We start from the raw sequence: 18,598 nt of genomic DNA on the forward strand, positions 1-18,598 counted from the left end.
TGTATGTTGAGTATTCTTTTTTTATTTAAAATACATTGTATTGTTAAAATAATGTTTTCTTGATCATTAAATCCTTGTCCACCTTTCGGGTAAAAACTTATAAACATATACCATAAAAAAACTAGATTCATTGAAACTGTATTTACTTTCATATTATTGTGTCTGAAATGTTTACGACTCCCGACCGTAAATTGCAATTGGGGATGGAACGTTTAACACCACTACAGAAATAGGGGCGGTATCCTGTAAAATCCTGTAGATTTTATTGTAAGGTATTCTCTCATTAAATATTTTATAAAAACTAAATTTTATAAATTTCCATTAATAAAAGTATGACATTAAAACTAATAATGCTTAACGTGAAAACAAAATCAAAATATAATAATTTTTATTGCGTTTCAAAGCCTGTGGACGAGTGCAACCAGCCTATGCTGCTTGCTACCTGAGGGAGATTTTATAAAGAACTCAAGGTGCTGATAACTAGGTCTTTTGTCTTCTCATTCTTAACTGTGTTTCTTACTATTCACGTGTTTATTTTGCTGAATTATTTCAGCGTTGTAATGAATACATTTAAAAAAAGAAGTGCTTCTGTGAGTATCGAGGCAGATCAAACTAAAATAAAAAACAAAATACAGGAAATACAACAAGACCTATTTGAAGATTAGATTTATGTTCCTTAGAAATTGCTGCAGTGTGTCGTGTGTGGTGAAGTACTGTCCGCTGAATCAATGAAATCATCGAAAATTTTACGTCATAGAGAAACCAAACATCATGAACTCAAGGATAAAATAGGAAATATTACTGAACTGAGTAATACTAAACAAAATGCTCTTCATGTTTCATATGATGTAGTATTCAAAATTGCCTAAAGCACCAAATCTCATACAGTAGCAGAATAATTTATACTTCCTGCTGCTATTGATATGGTTTCATGGGTGATGAGTCCCCAAGAAATTTTAAAGTTAAAAAACATCCCACTGTCAAACGACTCGGTAGCACGAATAAAATTTCCGATATGGGTGAAAGCATTAGGATCAATAAGAGACAAATTAAACGAAAGTGAGTTTTTTCAATATAAATTAACAAATCTATTATGATGGCAGTTGTTCTCAAATGTTGTTTCATCTGATATGAAATGAATGAAGCAATCGAAGCATTCTATTTTGCAAACTACTTTCTTATCACACAACAAGAGAATACTTGAAAGATCCGTTCATAAAGCCCTTTAAAATAAATTGGGAAAGATGTGTTTTTCAATATGCAGTGATGATGCTACTGCTCTCACTGGTAAATACAGTGGACTAATTGCAAGATGAAAACCATCATGTCTAATGCTAAATGGGTTCACTGTTTTAACATAGACAAGCTCTGGTATAAAAACAAATACCTATCGAACTTTGTAAAGTTCTGGATAATGAACTGAAAATTGTCAATTTTGCTAAAGAACTTCCATTGCATAAACATATACTGTATTTCCCCCTCAGTGTGAAGAGATGGGCTCTTTACATAAATATCTTTTGATTCACACAGAGTACGTTGGCTTTCCCAAGGAAATGTGTTGAGCAGACGGTTTTGAGTTAAAATCATAAATGTTGATCTTTCTTCAGAAGATAATCCCTAGCTTGCAGAACATTTTGCTGATGAAGATTGGTTAAACAACTTGTGTATTTGGCTAATGAATGACAGTGCAAAAAAATATCACTACAAGAGTAAATAAAGGAAACAAATTTTGAAAACTCCTTTGATGCTTAAATTTATTTGTTTCTGGTGTACAAAATGATTTGTTTAACCTGATATTTTTTGCTACTCATGTCTAATCACCTGGAAGCTTTGAAAATCCAGGTTTTGTACTGCATTCCAAATGAGGATACTTCTGGTTCAAAGTGGGTTTTATATCCATTCAGTGAGTAGATGTTGGAAAAGCAAAACTCGGTTCTATGCTACATGACAAACTTATAAAAGGACCAATCAAAAACTCGGATTGTGGCAAGGTATAAAAAATGAGTACCTGTATTTTGTTTATCAAACTTTAAAACTACTAATTCCAATTGCAACATCTGAGTGAATATTTATGTGAATCTGAGTTTTCAAGAATGGTAAGATTAAAACCAAAACAAGAAACAGGTTATGATTGGAAAGCAATATAATTATATGCATAACAAATATTCACCCAGACGTTTTAAAGATAATCAAAGCTAGACAAGCCAGAGTTCACATTCAAAAGTAGGCCTATCCAACATTTTGGGGAAAGCTAATAATTAATGTTTAAATGTCAATGTTATATAAGCATTTTCGTTAACTTTATTATTATAAAATCAAAGTTATGTATTTTTACAGTCTGTGTTTAATTTTATTCATTGTTAAGGATAAACACAGGTCATGGTGAAAATAGCATTTTGTCAAATTTGGAGTAGACTATTTTTAAGTTTTTACATCCTGATATGTAATTATTTTAATTGCTAAGTACGGTAGGAATATTTTAGTTTATTTTTGGGGGAGATGTGGTGCAGTGAGTGTGTGTGTGTGTGTGTGTGTGTGTGTGCAGTCACGTCAGAATAGGAATAGGAGTGGCGACGAGATGAACCCGACACCGCCAAAGACAGTCCTGAGCTCTTGTTGCTTGCCCAGTGCTTTATCTCTCATTTAAAAGTTTATCGATAAATTTATAGATATATTTAGTGTAATTAATACAAAATAACTCTAACCAGAAACCGTCACATTTAGGTACATATTATTTTACAAAATTTGGGTCTGATTATTATTGTAAAAACATGGCTTTTTCTTCTGCAACACCCAACGTGGCCTTTCGCAATCCCTCTGGTGGTCACGACCCTTGGTTGGGGACCCATGCTCTAATCTCTTACTATGGCTCTGGTATAAACATGAAACTTTAATTATAAAATAAGTTGTCTTATTAAGAAAATAAATTAAGTTTAAATGTTTGTTTACTAACAAAATTGTGCAAGACCCGCAGTGAAACACTGTGTAAAAATATATAAGATATACAGAGTAAGGCAGACCACCCTGAACGGTGGCGTATAATGAGTGAACCTATCTTCTTTGTTTTATCTAAAACCCCCAAATTTCGACCCCAAAGAATTTGGGATGGTAATTTTTAATACCAAAAAATGGCACTTTGGGGAAGGGGGTGTAGGAGTTAGTTTTTAAAGATTTTCAAATGTAGGGGTAGTTTGAGACATTTTGAAGATCTCTACAGATCATTTTGAAAAAGTCGTAATTTATTTCGCTTCTTGTATACAGGGTGGTCCTAAATTTCAAAGTTGTATGGTTTCACATTTTTTTCTTTTACTATTACTTCATTAAAAATTTTAGCAAATCCAAATTTTTATCCAAGGTTACCACAGACTTGCTCTTTTTAAAAATAAGTTACAGTTGTCACTTTTCAGCAATTTCCAATTTTTAAATAGTTTAAATTTAAAATATTTCAAACTCGTAAAACCTAAAAACTTTAAATAGCAAGGTATAATTTTCAATACATTTATTAACAACTCTCTTAAAAACAAATTTTTGTATTTTAAGGATTGGCTTTATCTTGGATGGTTAATAAATGGTACTAAAAAACTAATTTTCATGATGTTTGCTCCTGTATTTGCCGTAGGTTCTTAGTGAATTAATTTTACAATTTTTTACCTTCTTTCAAACCTTTCTCTATTAGTTGCTGTTATTATTATTCTTACAATTATCTAGGTTCTAACTATTTTGGTCATTATTACAACAATTATGTTATTCAACTAACTTTATTTACAGATGTTCGAACTGTAATCTCTTTCTTTCCTAACGAAGTTCTGGAACTAAAGTTTTCTATAGCCCTTAAAAACTCTTTGCCGTTTATTAATTTGACAGCAGCTTTGATTCGTTGCATGATGTTGTGGATCTTGATGCATAAACCAAGTCTTTTACCCTCCCCACAAGTAGTAGTTCATGAACTTAAATCCAGGGATCTAGGTGGGTAGATGACTGGTCCACCTCTTCCAATCCATTTTTGAGAATGTTCCTCATTCAGAGTTTTTCGCACCCCTTCAAAGTAGTGGGCTGGCTCTCCATCCTGCCATATTTCTATGATAGTTTGTTCATATATGATCAACAATAAATTAGGCAAGTACAGATCGAGAGATTCCATACGGGCCATGAGAAGCGCGACAGGGGAGTGGTGTGGTATGGAGTGGGAGAAGCCGTCATAAGAGGGGAGGGGCTGACTGCCGCCGCACCACAATTCTTGCCACTTTCACTTGTCAGTGAGCTGGATCTGCGTGCTGCGTACGGTTATTTAAATACATGTTAGACAAACTTAACATTGGCAGTATAGTTAACATACTTCCAATAGTAACAATTAAAATATCTCTATCTGAATTTAAACGTTAATGTATACAATTGAAACTTAGGATTTAAGAAATTCTGCATTGTCTTGAATTACTTTTTTCCTCTCAGAAACTATTTTTTTTTAGTTTTTATAGTCAATGGCACGCCAGTTGCAACTTTTACACGGACGAGAACATTGTTTATGTTTATTGCGGCGCCACTTTCTTTCTCATGTTTCATGTATTCATAAACGTTTGCTACGATTTCTCGAGCTAGGCTGTGATGTACTTTACCACTTCCAACTTTTTTCATGAAGTTTACACCCGCCATTTCAGAAATATCACACGGAAATCCTATAACAGTAACGGCGGCAATACAGTGCAAGTATCACAGAGGCAAGAAGAGTGTTGAACAAGCAAGTGCGAGGTCCGCACCACACAGCTCCGCGATGCAGACTGGGGAAGCGTTACCTCCACTCCTCCAAATGACAAGTACACCACTGCGCATCGCCAGGCCAGGGCCCGTATGGAATCTCTCCATCAGTAATTGACGAGGAAGTTGTTTATATTTCCATCCTAGTGTCCTTTGAAAAAAAAATAGGCCAGCCATTTGGTTACCAGTAATACTGCTCCAAGTATTAACTGTCCAGTACCTTTTGTTGTCTACATCTCACATCCAGTGGGGATTCTCAAAAGCCCAGAACCTCATGTTGTGACAGTTCACTTCACCATTGCACAATAAAACCTTGCTGAAAAAATATTCATCTTTGTGAATTTTATCACGGGCCTAAAAACAAAAAAGTTTATTCTTAAAAGGTAGTAATTTATATACAGTTATTGATGTGAAATTTGGCATGGATGCATTTTATTTCCTTAAGGATCCTGAGTACTGGTTGTTTGCCAATTCCTGCACTGTAGCCACTCCTCTAGATGAGTAACATGGATTGAGATGAACTGCAGCCAAAACGTCTGGTGCCTTATTATCCCTTACAGGCCTAGTGAGCTGTTTCTTTTGTTGTAATCCAATTCTACATTTCCAGTTTCAAGGACACAATTAGCAAATCTTTTAAAAACCTTTTGTGAATAATGAGCTGAAAAGTGACAACTGTAACATGTTTTTAGAAAGAGTACTTCTTTGGTAATCTTGAATAAAAATTTGAATTTCCTAACATTTTTAACGAGGTAATGGTAAAAAAGAACTGTGAAACCGTACAACTTTGACATTTTGGACCACCTTGTGTACAAGACGCAAACTTTTCAAAATGATCAGTAAAGAGACCTTAAAATGAGGTACAGTTCAAACTACCTTAACATTTTAAAATCTTTCAAAATAACCCCCCACTCTCTCAAAAGCGTCATTTTGGAGTATTTTTGGGTGTTAAAATTATTTTCTGGATTTCTTTGGGGTCAAAATATGGGGACTTTCATTAAAACAAAGAAGGTAGGTTTCTTGGATCAGCCGCAATACACTGCGGATGGGTGGTCTGTCTCACCCTGTATATATAAATTCAACACACATGTACAAAAAGTAATAAATTCAGTGAAAATTTAATGATCTTTTAATGAGTCATTAAAATATATTGCTTTACACTTAACCCTAATAAGTCATATAAAAGTAATCCCAGTTGTGTTTTATAAGTTTTAGCTGAAAAAAAAATAAAAATACACATTTTATGTATAGATAAAAAAGTGTTGTAAATACTTTCGCTACATTCATATTAGTATTTGTTAAGAGATTTTCCAAAACCAATAAAATTATCACATAGTGTGGAATAAAATTTTACAATTGATATATTATACTAGTTGTTTCCTGGATAAAGATAAATTTAAGCAAAACACCACAGCGTACAAATCATACAAAAACACAGTATTGTAATTGTATTTGTAATTAATATGTATAATTTGTGAAATGTATTAGTAATTACAACTAAGACATTTGCTATTTCAGTCTTCTAGATATGAATAACATACTTGGCAAAATGGAAACATAAGTGTGCTGTTGCTAGGCAACTAAATTTTTTACATGTTAATAAAACCTCTAGACTTGTGAAATAAGCACATATATTTTTAGAAAGAACTACTCTTTACAGTGACGTAAGCTTCATTCTCACAAAACAAAAAAGTATCAAATCAAATATTAATAATTTTGAGTACAGAAATAAAAAGCATAGATAGAAAAGGAACCAAGTTTAATTATTATTCAATAATGTTCTCTATTGCATAAATAATCTTAAGTCCCAACAAACAGATTAAAATTAAAAAATAAATGATGATAGTTAAGAAAACATTTATTCCATACATTTATAATTATGATATTAGACTCCTAAAGCAGGCCCAAGCTGCGCTCTACAACAGCATGTGGCATGAATAGGCTCTCTTTGACATCAGGGGTGTTGAGAATGTCACAGAAGTCCAGAGTGACATCATCACCTCGCAGCACCTGTATTCAGTAAAATTTTTCAAAGTTTGTCATTATAAAAGGTGTGATAACAAATTATAAATTGAAATTTGCCTTTACTATCTCACAGAAAAAATTACATAATTACTTGTAAAATTTCTTGAGAAAAAAAACATTACACTCAGTAATTTAAGTCCGTAAATACTTATATAAACTGGGTAATCACTACATGATAAGCCTTGTAAAATATCATGGTATTATGACAAGAAAAGTTATATGGACACAGTTATAATTATTGTTTTGGCTATTTCTTGAGTACCCGGGATCGGAATGGGTCAATCATAAAGGCAAACATTGGGTCGGAAGAGCACAGTAGAATTTCCATGAATGTAATCTGTTGAAATCCGGGAGGACTTCCCCAATAAATTATTAAAACATTTCTCAAGAATGGAAAATTATAAGAAGTTTAAACTTGGCATGGTGGTTTCAATTAAGCATATGTACAATAACAAGGGATTAAAGATAAAGTTGTTTTGAAGAAGATTAAAACAGATAAAAAGCCAAAAATCAAATTTTCAATAAATCTAAGAAATGAAGAGAGCTGCAAAGCTCAAATTACTTGCTTAAGTTCTTTTAGAATACTAAGAGCTGACCCAGTGTAAAACTTATATAAAAACAGTATATTTTAAGGGAAATCAGCATACAGCATTGAATTTTTAAATGACTGTAACAAACAAGCTGGTGAACAGCAATGCTCTTCTTCTTGACCAAAGTCTTCCTTCTGATTTGTTTACTCAGTTTTTAAAGGTATTTAAGCCTATAAAATCAATCTGCCCAACTGTGCAGTGTGATCAGAGATCCAAGTGTTTATGATGTGGACGTCTGTTTAGTCACAGCCGAGATTTGTACACACTGCATCAATTGAAGTAGCAGTCGTTCTTCTCGCTGGAGAACAGAAGACTGATTTCTTATGGTGACAGTTATCCTAGTTGCAGGTAGATGTACCCTCCTCAAGTCAAATGAAGTAAGTAGTTCATCAAACATAATCTTGTTTGTTGATGGGTCTAAATCGTTGATATTAAGATCCCTATTAAAAGAATAGAGGCACCGCCTACAGCAGTTATCTCCTCAATAACAGAATATTAAAAATTCCATCTCCCTTAAATATTAAAAAGACCATTTTCTTTAATTACAACTTGAACATGAGCCTCATAGCTTGTTATACTAAGCTTACTTTTGCTGCAAGTTACATAATCATTTGGGAACAAGTTAAGACTTACATTGGCGATCTTCTTGTAAAGACGTTTCACTGTTTAAAAAAACAGTGTACATTACAAAACAATACATGTACAAATTTCAGCCCTGATGAAATAGACATCCACATCATAAACACTGGGATCTCTGGTCACACTGCACAGTTATGCAGATTGACGCTGCCCGTGTTGTGCACTACTTCGACCAAAAGTTTCATTATCAAATCACTTCTTGAACACGTTTTGGACTCTCAAACATCAGTACATCAACGATTAAATACTATTTTCTTATATTGAACTAACAGACACGACATAAACACAAACACTGAACAAAATTAACCTAAAACTATTGTGCTCAACAAACTATTTTATCAGCTGTTGTAAATAAATAAGCAATAACCAACACTACTAAAGTTAAATAAAACAGTTAAATCTTATATAAGCTAAGCATTATTATCCGTAAGTGAACTGTACTAAGCCAAAATAGTTGAATCTGTGTTCCATATAACCAAAACAGTGTAGTATTGGTCACTAGGTATAGAAACAACTAACTAATGAAAACCAGTTTAATCTGTCATTTGCCAAGCTTTTTCAGTTGTAAGTGGGATTTACTACACCCAATAGCTGTAACTAAATTATATTCAACCAAAGTTAGCTAAGGTTTCGTCATTTACTATTACTTGGTTTAGTAAAGTTGTTAAAAACTGCACTTACGGCTAACAAAATAACAACTTTTAAATAATATTCTGGGCACTTACGGCCATTTTACCCTAGCAATAGATTGCATAGAATTTCAAGCTACTAGTAACTCAATATGGACAAAAATGTCAGTTACCACGTCTGTGCTTGCCATTACCTTCAGTGCTTTATTACAGACTTTTAGCTGTAGTCTTTTCATTGGGTGTTATAGAAAACGGTTACTTTTGATTTGTAAAAGACAGTGTATTTATTTAATAGAAATACTTGTGCTGCATAATAATCTCAACTGTTGCCAGTTTAAATATTTAAATCACTTAGTTGTGAAAATAATTTTGCATAAAACCATAGATAAGACCATTCATAGTCAGGTACGAAAGATGTTATCAAGTGCTTATAAATTTATGAGAACCGAAGTGCGTAACAAAACCGGTGCGGCAACAATTCCTGCCATTATGTGCTGAAGTACATTTTTTTTTATGAAAGTAGATCTGAGACGTTATTAAATCACTTTCTTACCAAACTTAATATTTGTTGAACATAACATGATTCTACTAAGTAAACACGTTGTACCTTTTTGTATATCAAAGATACTTGTATTATCTAACTATTAAATATGAAAAATGTTTATGTGTTATTTTTGTTTTCTTTTTAACTACATTATAAATACAGAAAAAAAACTTATATATCTGCTAATTTTTTTATTTCCGTAACCTTCATAAAAGACTAATATAATACAATAGTTCTTTTCAACCTATTGATCTCAACATGCAAATAAGCTATAGAGATATATCTTTGTCTAAAATTACCCTAAAATTTTATTTTGTAATATGTAGTTAATTTATTTAAGACATCTCTAAAATTAAGTTATCCCCTTTACCCTATATCTCAACATTTGTGGTCATGTTCTGCTTCTGGACATAATTAGGTCACCTAGATGTAAGAAAAAAATGTTAATTTTTCCTGTACGTGTTTGCTTGTTTGGCAGATGTAAACCAGCAAAAAGTAAATCCTCCTGGGGGAGGGTGTAATACTGTAACACCCTAATATTGTGAAAGGAACTCCTCACTTTACTGTTGTGAGAAGAACCTAAAAAGTTTAGTACTCACTTATTATAATACATTAATACATTATTACAATAGATTAAGACTACTTTTATATTAGATAACTGACACTATATTTTGTATTATTCTATAAATCTGTACATTATGTGACACAATAATTTTGACACTATTCTATGTACAATACCTGTACTGTCTTATGAATAAAGAAGTTTTGAATTTGAATAAAAAATAATCAAGTTGATCTTACCTCTAATTGCAAGTTACTACTGGGTAGAAAAGGCAACCGCCCCACTTGTTGTGCGGCCCGACGCTCCATTGTTAGGCGTAGAGGTGCATGCAACCCTTGTGTGTTACGCAGCACTGTCATTTGCGTAGCATCTCGCATTGCTGCATACTGAAAAATAAATACTTTCCATTATAGGAATATTAATGTGTTCAAATCTAAAAGCTATTTTATAATTTTACTCAAAGATTCCATCAACCAAAAAACACTATTTAAACATAATCATGGTCAACTAGTCACAGATACTTTTAAGTACATAGACTTATGAGGGAGTCGAAAAATATTTCAAAATTAACCTTGGAACTACATGGGAGAAATGTTAATTGGGGGATAGAAGAACAATCATACCAATCTGAATAATTGGCAAATATTATATTGAATATTGAGCGTATCGTCCATCACAGACAGATAATATTACCAAATTTTAAAATCCTATTAAAAATAGCTACCTATGTCAAGCCTGCTAAGAGAAAAAGGAAAGTAACTAGAATAATGGTCATAAATGCTCGATCTGTTAAAAATAAATTGTAATTTTGGAAGATTTTATCTGAATTTTATTTACTGCATGGGACTAACTTAAAAAGAAGTTGAGTTTGGGTTTACACAATAAAACTGTGTTTACAGTACAACATATCCTTGCCATTGGTAGCTGATAAAAATATAATTAAGTGTGAGAGTTAAAGAACGTAGAGAATACTGAATTAGTGGGAAAGTCTAAAATTGCTTAAAATTGATAAACTGAAAATAAAATGAGATGAAGCCAAGACAATAAAACAGTGAAGAAACTTACTTCAAACTTTAAATAACTGAGGTTTTATACATAAAATCTGAAGTTCAATTGTTAAGTCAACCTTCTTTTGGGGTTACCCCACTTTGATTTTCAAAACTAAAAAATGAATTAACTAGAAAACTTAAAAATATTTAAAATATAATAAAATCACAGCCAATTAAACTTGGATACTCAATATGACTGACTTTGAAATCAAAAACTAAAACGAAAGGTCAAAGGTCTATCTCTCCCAAAAATAGTCAATTGATTTGTTTATCTCCGATGCTGTGACACTATGGCACGAGATGTAGTTATATTTTAGTCTTGAAATGGTTCGTTCCCATAGCAGTGGTCATTAAAAAAAATTATTAAAAATTGTTTAAAATACAAAAATACAATCAACATTTTAGTATTTTTAACAGTTGCAGGCACATTCGAATATCCAGATGTTAGTACCCAAAGGGCTGAGAGACCAAAATGGGGCAATTATATTTAAACACAATGGACCTTTTAGCTAGAAACAATAATTACAAGTCACTGGCAAAAGGTAACAATTATAGACAGTGAAAGAATCAATTATCTCATTTACATAATTATATTATTAATTTTCAATGTGATTCTATTATTAATTAAAGTAATATTGTGCTCTGTTGTTATTACTTGTAAAAATCGGAATAACATAATAATAAATATAATACTTACATTCCTTTCAGACTCCTCAAGTGGGTGTGAAGCAGTGACCTTGTCATGTATTTTTCCTAAGCTGAAAAACATGTTCAGTTTATGATTATGTACTTAAAAGTATTATGAAGCCATAATAAAATAAATGTTCAATCTTTATTATAATAGATATAACTTTATAAAAATGCCAGTCTTAATTTTTTTACAGTGAGATGGGACATACTTAAAAGTACTATGAAGCCATAATAAAATACATGATTAATCTTTATTATAATAAATATAACTTTACAAAAATGCCAGTCTTAATTTTTTTACAGTGAAATGGAACAGTATTTTTTTTTATTGAAAGCCAGGAAAGATGGATTTTGTTAAAAGAAAGAAGGAAATGAGATATTTAATTTATTTATATGATCTTCCAAGGTATTGAGTACCCTTTTAACTGTTCTCTTTCATAAATCACTCCCAAATGGGGTACAGGGTTTGTTTACTTTCTTTTTACTATTCAGTATAATATACTGTAGTATAAACATAAAAACATATTCCTTAATACTAAAAGAGTTTAAGTGAAATCAATTTTATAGGAAATAAGACCAGATTTGTTAACCCTTTGCACTCCAAAGGCCTGCATTGCAGGCCATGGCGGTGCACGGGCAGACTCCCCACCAACTCCAGTTAAAATACGTTAGCCTGTCCCACAGCTCCAGCGGCCTGCATTGCAGACCATGGCGGATTCCCCACTAGCTCTTATTTATTTTTGCAATGGACGTGTTTGCACTCCACATTATTTTGAGCCAACCATTGCGTAACAGTTTAAATGCCAATTTAAAGGTCTACTTTACTAATAGCTATTTAAGTACTAACACTTTGCTAATTTTTTAATTAGTTAGCTTATTTCATGTATTTTACTTGTTTTTCTTAGTTATCTTTTATTTAATGTACAAATGATTTTAAAATATACTTTATTAAAAGATGATACTAGGATAAATAAATAGTTTTTAATCGATTCAATGGTTTTTATTATTCAAAAAAAATTTAAATGAATAAAACCTAACCTAAACAATATACAGTAGTGTAAAAACCATAGCATATTGCTATAACATATGTATGTTTACAAGACAAATTTACCAAAAACATACAAAAATTGCTAATAAATGAAATAACTTTTTTAACGAGTTACTAATAATAGTATTTGAATAAAATTAACTACAACTGATGTGAGACATTTCCGCCTTGTCATCAGATGTGGTAGATGTTATCTTTGTTTACTATTCGTGTAACAGATAAGCTATGTAGGGTGGGACCGAGCTGTAGGACAATCGAGATGTTGCGTCATCTCCCCTTTCAATGTCTGACATAGAGATAACAATATCAGTCAGCAAGCAAAAAAAAAAAGGTTGACCTAAACATGATATGCAATTCCCTTACAAACGTGATATAAAGAATTGCATTTAATTCAACTAAAAAATGTATTACTGGTTATTGAAAATATTGCATTTTATTAACTGGTTATTTCTAATTCTGAAAACTTGATTTGGTACCGTATAAATACACTACAAAAAATCATAGAAAATGAAATATGACGCAATACGTGCTGCCTGCAATGCAGGCCATTGGAGCGTTCAAGCAAATTAGTATCTGCCTGCATTGCAGGCCATTGGAGCGCAAGGACAAAAAATGTATTTATGCCGCCGGAGCTAGTTTGAGTATGGCGCTGGCCTGCATTGCAGGCCACTGGAGTGCTGGGACATTCTATAAAATCATTCTATGAAATCCATTGGAGCGCTAAGGGTTAAGTTTCTTTTGCCTACTAACAGTACTTACTAACTTCAATGTGTCCATACACATCTTAGCAATGACTGAACAATCACAAGTAGAAAGCTGTATAACATAAAACATTATCTACAATTCTCAGTACTATTATATAACCACAGTTTTATAGAACTAAACCACTTATCTTGACAACAAAATAACTTCAGCAAACTTTATTACACTCCACTGGAATGATGAGGTAAACGAGTAAGATGGCGGAACACACATTTCCAAAAACAAATGATTTCAATGATTCTCAATCAAGTGAACTAGTAGAATTAAAATATAGGCAGAGCAAAGCTAAACAAATTACATTTATACATATTCAGTTACTGTATTTGAATACTTACCCATAAACCATCTTATCTGGCATTCCATAAACTCCTTCTTTCAACTTGCTAGAGGTTTTTAGAGCTGGCATGGCTCCTTGAAGACCCACTCCAAGATTCTAAAACATCATTAAACATGAATACACTTAGCAAACTATAAATAAACAGATTATAATGGAAAACTGAAATCTTGATTATACAATGAAAAATATTTACGTACTATCTTGAAATATTTTTTTTTGTATAATCAAAGCTACTGGTACGCAGGGAGGACATAGTCACAGACATTTATGACATCATAGCTGAGACTGTCACCCATGTTGCAAGGCACTATAAAGAAAACGGCTTTGTAGATGAAGAGTAAGAAAACAGTTGTCACCCAGTTCTCCAAAGGCTTGATGGTATGTATAGGTCTAGATGAGTCAATTCCTAAATTTTAATATATTTCCTAAATATATATTATAGGGAGCCAGTTCGATTTTCAAAAAATGCTATATATAATTTATATATATAATTTATATATATATATATATACACTCCCTTTTTGGAAATCTAAAACTGCCTACCTGATTTTAGTAAGATTTCTCATAATAATAGTTTGTAAGTTAAAGTGAAATTCAAAGAGAGAATACTTCATAGTAATATCTTTTAGTTATAATTGCTTTTTATTCTATGGGCAGAAATCCTACAGACAAGCTAGCTACAGTGTCTCTGTATGAGTTCCAATAAATTGTTGTTTATTGTGATTCAGAAGTATTTGGATTCCCTTTTATCCTTTGAGAAACAATTACAGTAATAATTATTGTAAAATTTGTCTAAGTAAAATTAATTCTCATTAAAAAGATTAATGATTTTTTAATTGTGTACTGGAATACCAACTCAAAACCCATTAGGTTAAACATAATAAATATTTCGTCCCTAAAAATACACAAATAAAAAAATGATTACCATTTCATACAAAAAAAGATATTACCTATAATTATTTTTTGTGAACCATGTCATATTAAAACTTGTCAGACTCACAAGTACTTTGATATTATCCGGAAGCCACTATTTTTGGACGAGTTTTCCTTATAATGTCAAACTACTGAATTTTAAATGGGCATACCAAACTCAAACCAAAAATAAATAAATAAATCTTTATACTAGGTGTTCCAGAATGCTCTACCAACCATCTCACATATTATTCCTGGATCAAAGAAAAACCTAAATTATCATTTTGAAAATTAACAATTACTCAAACAGCTGCCTATTTGTTTTTACGTATCTATTTTAAATTTGACAACAGTTTATTGTTTAGTTTTATTTGTTTTTGCAAGTACAATGGTAATGTAGCCTACATATGTTTTATTTGTGTCATAAGGTGTCAGACACAAAATAGGATACCATAAGGTATCCTTCAAAATAGTAAGTAAATGTTAGACTGTTTTTTACATTTTATAATTTTACTATACATAGCCTAGATAGTTTTTATTCATCACGAAAATATCACTTTTCAAGATATAAAAACAGCTGAACTATTGTAATTTGAAATACCAATAATTGGTTTAAGTAGTTATAATCGAAGATACAATACTCATGCCATCCATGATTTGATAATTTGTTTGATTCCAAAAAAAAAAATAGTTCCATGATTTTCAATATATTCTTAGTGGCAAATTTAGAATGTTCAAAAAGGCTTCTTAATTGCGTTTTTTGATATGTTGTGTTTGTTTTAAATTTTCTTGCAGTGAAATACTATTTGATTTCCACCTTTAATTCTAGTTTTCATCTTCTTACCACAAACCGGGCACTTCAGATTTAAAGGAGTTGTTGTTTAAAACATTTGTTCAAGGTTGAATACATTTTGAGACAATAGCTGCAAGTTTATCACCATTGTTTTTGCAGGTGTCACTAGCCCACTTACTACATAAATAAAATAAAAACAGCTGGCAATGATGTCACTAGCCTACTCAGTACTTAAATGAAATAAAATTAGCCAGCAATGATTAATTATGAATATCTATATATAAAATGTTGTATTTGATATTTATGATCGATAATCATGATTTGATTGTGTTGGTGGCTGCTTATAATAATGCAGCCGGGGGGTAAAGTGTGTGGATGAACTGCATGTGATTCTGCCAACATACACTAGGCACTTTCCCGCTCGCTCAAGATTATACAAGAACAGTATTTTTACACATGACTTCAAGTAGCCTAAATGGCTTGATCCGGTCAAGTCAAAAGCCACATACCTACAGCTGTGGAAAGGAGTAGGCTACTCCCTCAAACATTTTTTTAATTTTTGCATGAAAAATATGGTTTGTGGGTGCCTTTCAAACTATGTGTATTAAATTCATTGTCAGTAATTAACTAAAATGCTATAGTAAAATAGTCATGGTGGTATTTATTTACAATACCGTGACCATGAAAAATGGACTTTTTTTCATGGGTTGGGCATTTATAGCCAAGTATTATTATCACAGGTGCATATAAACTGGGGGGAAAGTATATCATTGTATTATATTGATGCCTTTCGGCCATTATTGCATTAAGAATGGAAAATAACCGACAAAATTTTGTCGAACAACACTTGGAGGGTTAAGGATCAGGGGCATCACGTGATCTGGGATTCGACTTTTGCAAGCTCGAGTTAATTTTTTTTCTAAAAGAGCAAGCAGTGCGCAGCACTGTGCAGCGGGCAGGCATCGTTGACAGGATTAACGTCATCATTTCAGTAAAATTGCCAGAGGTACTGTCAAAACCAGAGTTTTCAGAGGATTTCAAAAAATCGTAACTCCTTTGATTTTCGTTGCCGACGAATTTTTTCTTCACTATTGTTTTCAGGAAAAATTGTAGTTTTCAGGAAAAAAAAAATTAACATACCTTTCCATGGTCACGATTTTGTAAATTGATACCGTCATGGTAAATTTGCACTTTACTAGGCTAGGTAGAGAAAATATCAATTTTGTTCATACTGTAATTTAAGATTAAAAGAAATATTAAAGAATGCTATGTTACTTACAAAGAGTATGCCTAGGTATTCCTGTTCTGGATACTTTGGTCTTAGTGCTACTGAAAATATTAAATGTTCCTGTTACCTTTGGTTACAATATTATTCAAAGATGGCAGGAACATTCTGGAGAATTTATTCTCCCGAAAAAATGAAAGCTATATATATATATTTGAATTGTTTGAGCCATGCCATAAAACTTAGATCATAAAACATAACCTAAAAGTTGGGGTTCACAAATTAATAAATATATATAAAGACTATACGGCAAAATTACATTTCAGTTACTTAAATTTATAATATATTACTTACCATTGCGTTCAAATACCTCGTGTAAGAATTAATCAAAATATTAGTACAAAAAGTACAAGAATGAATTGGCAAATTTAAAAGGATTCAATGAACTTACTAAATTTGAACAATATGTCTATCATATCATGCACAGGAGCCACCATATTCAATGCTGCCAACTACAAATGCAAATATTACCCATGACTAAGCGGACATACCTGAACAACTATCAGCAAAGACCAAGGTATAAACGTCAAAATGACTCATTTACATACTCTAAACCCAATACTACAAATCTACAGTATCAAACTGTATTTAAACTAAAATAATAGTTTAAGCAATTTATGGTTCGACTAAAGAAACTATTGACAAATAACAATAAGATACTATTGTAAGATATATTGTACTATATTTAGTTAATGAATTCGCTCAATATTGTTAAGTTGAACTTCCTAAGAGATATATGGAGAAAAATAAAATTAATGAAGGAAATATCCAAACTTCCACACACAACTAACGAAAACGATGTGTCAGAATATATGCCCTTTAGATTATAGTCGAAATGAAGATCATCCTAAACTGGCCTATATTACTTACATTCAAGGAGGGACCAGTAAATAGAAAATGCATTAAGGAGACACAATATTAATACAAGCCAGTTTAAAAAATGAAGAGCTGTTTGACTCCAGAGAAGAACACGACTGCTCTTTGTACGCCAGATGTCTAGAAAATTGCATATACTTGTGGCTTAGTTTCACAGGAGAGGAAAATTTTTTAATGTTCAAACCAGTGACACGCATAAGGCTCACGTATCCCAAGATAAGAAAATAAATCGGCTATAAAATAACTCAGTTTCACATGTAATATCATTCAACAAAACAAAATTGCTAGCAAAAATTCTACTACTATCCAAAAATAATAAGATAAACTTTTGCAATACTCCTTGAATAGTGCATGGATTACGGGGATTCAGGCAAATTCTGCAAGAATCGAAGTATCTGGGTGCTCATTTCGATGCTTAACTTTGTAGGCTAACTTCTATACGTAAACTGTTACACTTTGTGAGTCTTAGGTTGGTGCAGAAAGGGCTCGAAAGGAAAGCTTAAACTTTCAACCTTTTGAAAAAAGAGGAATGTGAAGTAAATTCGGGGGATGGTCACCTTTTTTTTAACAAGTTATGGCATAATTTCAGAGCTTCAGCGATTCGGGTTTGAATCTTTACACGTGCGGCACCTTGATATAATATTTACCATATTCCTACTCATGTGTTCTTTTTATAATTTACTTATCTGTCTAATGAAACCTATATTTACTTCTTTTAATACTTATTTCATTCGTCATATTAATTTTATTACACACATTTGTCCAGCAGCAACTGCAGCACTGATTACCCACCGTTGAGGCTTGTTAATGTTAACATAAATATCAAGGCTAAGGGTATCGGGTAACTGAGAGTATCGATCTTTCGCGATTTTCTTACTACACTCCACTCATATTTGGCTTCGTCCTACCCCAGTACTTTCGAGCTACCCCTGAAAAGTTTCTATCCCCTTTGTTGCAGTGTTTAACTTATCGCTCCAACACTGTTATTTCTCCCCCGCAAAAATCTTTAAATTAATTAAAATAAAAAAATTAAACAGCAGGTATGTTTAAAAAAAAGGAGAAACGCCTGGGGCAGCTCCATGCCTTGTTACTTTTAATAACGAACCGA

The 18,598-nt window shown here is 32.1% G+C and overlaps 1 protein-coding gene across 1 annotated transcript; it reads right to left on the bottom strand.

Moving 5' to 3' along the window:
• Window positions 1-6,491: 6,491 nt before the first annotated feature.
• Window positions 6,492-17,069, bottom strand: LOC124357546 (proteasome maturation protein). The gene is made up of 5 exons (XM_046809448.1): window positions 16,909-17,069; window positions 13,623-13,720; window positions 11,485-11,545; window positions 9,978-10,124; window positions 6,492-6,759 (listed from the first exon to the last, which is right to left on the bottom strand). The coding sequence occupies exons 1-5, from the start codon at window positions 16,909-16,911 to the stop codon at window positions 6,643-6,645; spliced, it is 426 nt and encodes a 141-aa protein (XP_046665404.1). The 5' UTR covers window positions 16,912-17,069; the 3' UTR covers window positions 6,492-6,642.
• Between the last annotated feature and the right edge of the window lie 1,529 nt (window positions 17,070-18,598).

The sequence above is a fragment of the Homalodisca vitripennis genome, chromosome 3 (assembly GCF_021130785.1).
Source record: "Homalodisca vitripennis isolate AUS2020 chromosome 3, UT_GWSS_2.1, whole genome shotgun sequence".
NCBI lineage: Eukaryota > Metazoa > Arthropoda > Insecta > Hemiptera > Cicadellidae > Homalodisca > Homalodisca vitripennis.

What these genes read in the sequence shown, in the direction of transcription:
- LOC124357546 (XM_046809448.1), bottom strand. An exon ending in CCAGATAAGATGGTTTATGG is followed by an intron (nt 11,546 to 13,622) that starts GTAAGTATTCAA and finishes CATGTTTTTCAG; the next exon opens with CTTAGGAAAAATACATGACA. An exon ending in TTGAGGAGTCTGAAAGGAAT is followed by an intron (nt 10,125 to 11,484) that starts GTAAGTATTATA and finishes TTTATTTTTCAG; the next exon opens with TATGCAGCAATGCGAGATGC.